Raw genomic sequence first — 2,330 nt, forward strand, 5'->3', positions numbered from 1 at the left:
CTGTAGATGTGTTTTTATAGGTTGCTATTGATGATTTTTTTGCTAGCATCATAGCAGTATAAACAGCAAGATAAGACCTCAAATCATATTCTGGAAACCCTATGTGCTCAAAGAATTTTTTATTTCACTGGTCTAATGACTTGTATTATTTGTGATGAGGGCTCAAAGTATTTTTTTATATGATGAGGGCTCACAAAGTATTTTTTCTTCCAACAGAGCACCATAAGATGACGCGACTGAAGGCATGGTGGGCGGTCCTCCTGGTGACCCTTGCTTGTGTAGTGCTGGTGTCAGCAGAAACAACACCAACAACGGTAAGTTTAAGATTTCAAAGTTATTCCTCTCTCACTTTCCCCCTTCGACTCTCCACATGGTTCCCAGTTAGCCATAGCCTGTCATGTAAACTTCCATAAAGAATAGAAAATGCATACTCGTTATTCAGATAGCTGGGGAGAGTGGCTTCAGCACACTTTTTGTAATTATTTTCTCATAACATTTTCTCATATCTTGCTCTTTTGATTCTCAGATCTGAGGCATTTTCTTGTTGCATTTTTCCAGCTAATCAGTGCTGATGACCAGGAACAGGGTGAAGTCGAAAAGAATCTAGAATCGACAGAGACTGTAAATGATGAAGGAGACAGTGCCAGCAGAGAAGAGGGTGCGGAGGAGAAGGATGGAGAGACCACGGCTGATAAGGAACCCAAAAAGCCATTGACGCCAAAGGAAATCAGAGGTGAGAATATAGGCTACTAACTTTTCCTTTTCCCTTTCCTAGTATTATGTTTATATCCATTCTTTTGTGTCTGGAGTTCAGCTTGAAAGGTAGCTCTTTATATTCTTCAAATGTATATATTATTATTTTACCAGTTCAGTTGATATTTCTTTCAGAGGTTTATTTCTTTCTCATTGATTTTCTCATTCTAATTCTCAGTGTTGTGTCTTTATTACAATCTTTCTAACTTTTTCTCTATCTTGTGTAAAATTTAGATAAAAATTTTCATCGTCATGGGGTCATGTTACTAGTGGTAGTGGTAATTAGTACATCTTGCTATGTAGATTAAAAACTTCATATTTTAAGTTTGGGAGTGCAATGCAGTTATTCTTGTGTAGATAGTGTAGAGAAGGAAAGCAGTTACAGTATCAGATTTATGCTTGCTAGGCACTATAGTCCTCAGAAAATCACACACAAAAACACCTTACCAAGTTTTGACACCTCATCAGTGATTCACATCCCTAGGACTAAATAATCAAATTGTGTCACATGTATAAAGGAGATTGGATACTAGATAGATAGTGCAGTTACTGATGTCACCGGTATTTTAAAGTTGCAACATTCCCCCCTTTGTGGATGTTACTACAAAATCTTATTGCTATCATTAAATGTCATGGCAGGATTTTATAAGAATCACAATCCCTACAAATGCTTGCTTTTATTTTACAAAAAATAGATAAATCAATATTGTTATTTCCTTTCTCTTTTCCTCTAGCAAACGAGTTGTACGATGCAGCTATGGCCATCTTGAACCAGACGAAGCAGGATGAGAAGCATGCCTACACATTCTTGCAGTCAGCAGCAGAATTGGGGCACACAGAGGCTCTGCAGAAGGTGGCCTGGGCACGCCTGCTGGGGAAACACCTCAAGCAGAACATCACGCAAGCTGTAGAAATCTTTGAGAGCTTAGCCATGCAAGGCAATGCTGATGCTCAAATGGTAGGTTATAAGGTTCCATGCCCCGTTACAAAGAGTTACATAGAAATGTTTGGCATCATTTTGTGAAGGATGAATTTGGACGTTTCAGTGTCAGTGTAGAATAAGGGTCTGCATGGGTTATGCAGACTAATTTGATTTATGAAATTTGTAGCCTAATTGCATCTGCTGTGCATTTAGTTCCAGTGTTTACTTTTACATATATTTCTTTTCTCTGTTATTATTATTTGTCAGCCAAAAATGTTTTGTTTATAGCCGATTATATTAAATTGGTAGAGAAAGATTCATGAATACAAATATAAGAATGATACAAAATATTTTGTAACTGCTGACCGATTCATTTTATCTCCCAGCTGAGACTTGCATTTGGTATATCTGACAACGTAATTCTTTCTTCCCCTCCGTAGGGATTGGGCTTCATGTATGCCACAGGAATTGGAAAAAATTCAAGCCAGGCAAAAGCACTTGTGTATTACACATTTGGTGCGCTGGGTGGTAGCCAGTGGGCACAGATGGCCTTGGCCTACAGATACTGGTCAGGCATTAGTGTAGCTTCAAACTGCGAGACAGCCCTTACCTATTACAGGAAGGTTTCACATACAGGTAAGCCTCTATGTTAAAT

General features: G+C 38.4%; 1 protein-coding gene across 1 annotated transcript in view; it reads left to right on the forward strand.

Moving 5' to 3' along the window:
- The window catches only part of LOC119592221 (protein sel-1 homolog 1-like), a gene marked incomplete in the record, with an annotated part of 11,343 nt that overhangs the window by 4,071 nt on the left and 4,942 nt on the right, over positions 1-2,330 (forward strand). Inside the window, 4 exon segments of the mRNA XM_037941052.1 lie at positions 217-314; positions 559-733; positions 1,488-1,711; positions 2,116-2,311. Of these exon segments, the coding sequence (XP_037796980.1) occupies positions 228-314; positions 559-733; positions 1,488-1,711; positions 2,116-2,311 (682 nt within the window).

Source organism: Penaeus monodon, chromosome 29 (genome assembly GCF_015228065.2).
Source record: "Penaeus monodon isolate SGIC_2016 chromosome 29, NSTDA_Pmon_1, whole genome shotgun sequence".
NCBI lineage: Eukaryota > Metazoa > Arthropoda > Malacostraca > Decapoda > Penaeidae > Penaeus > Penaeus monodon.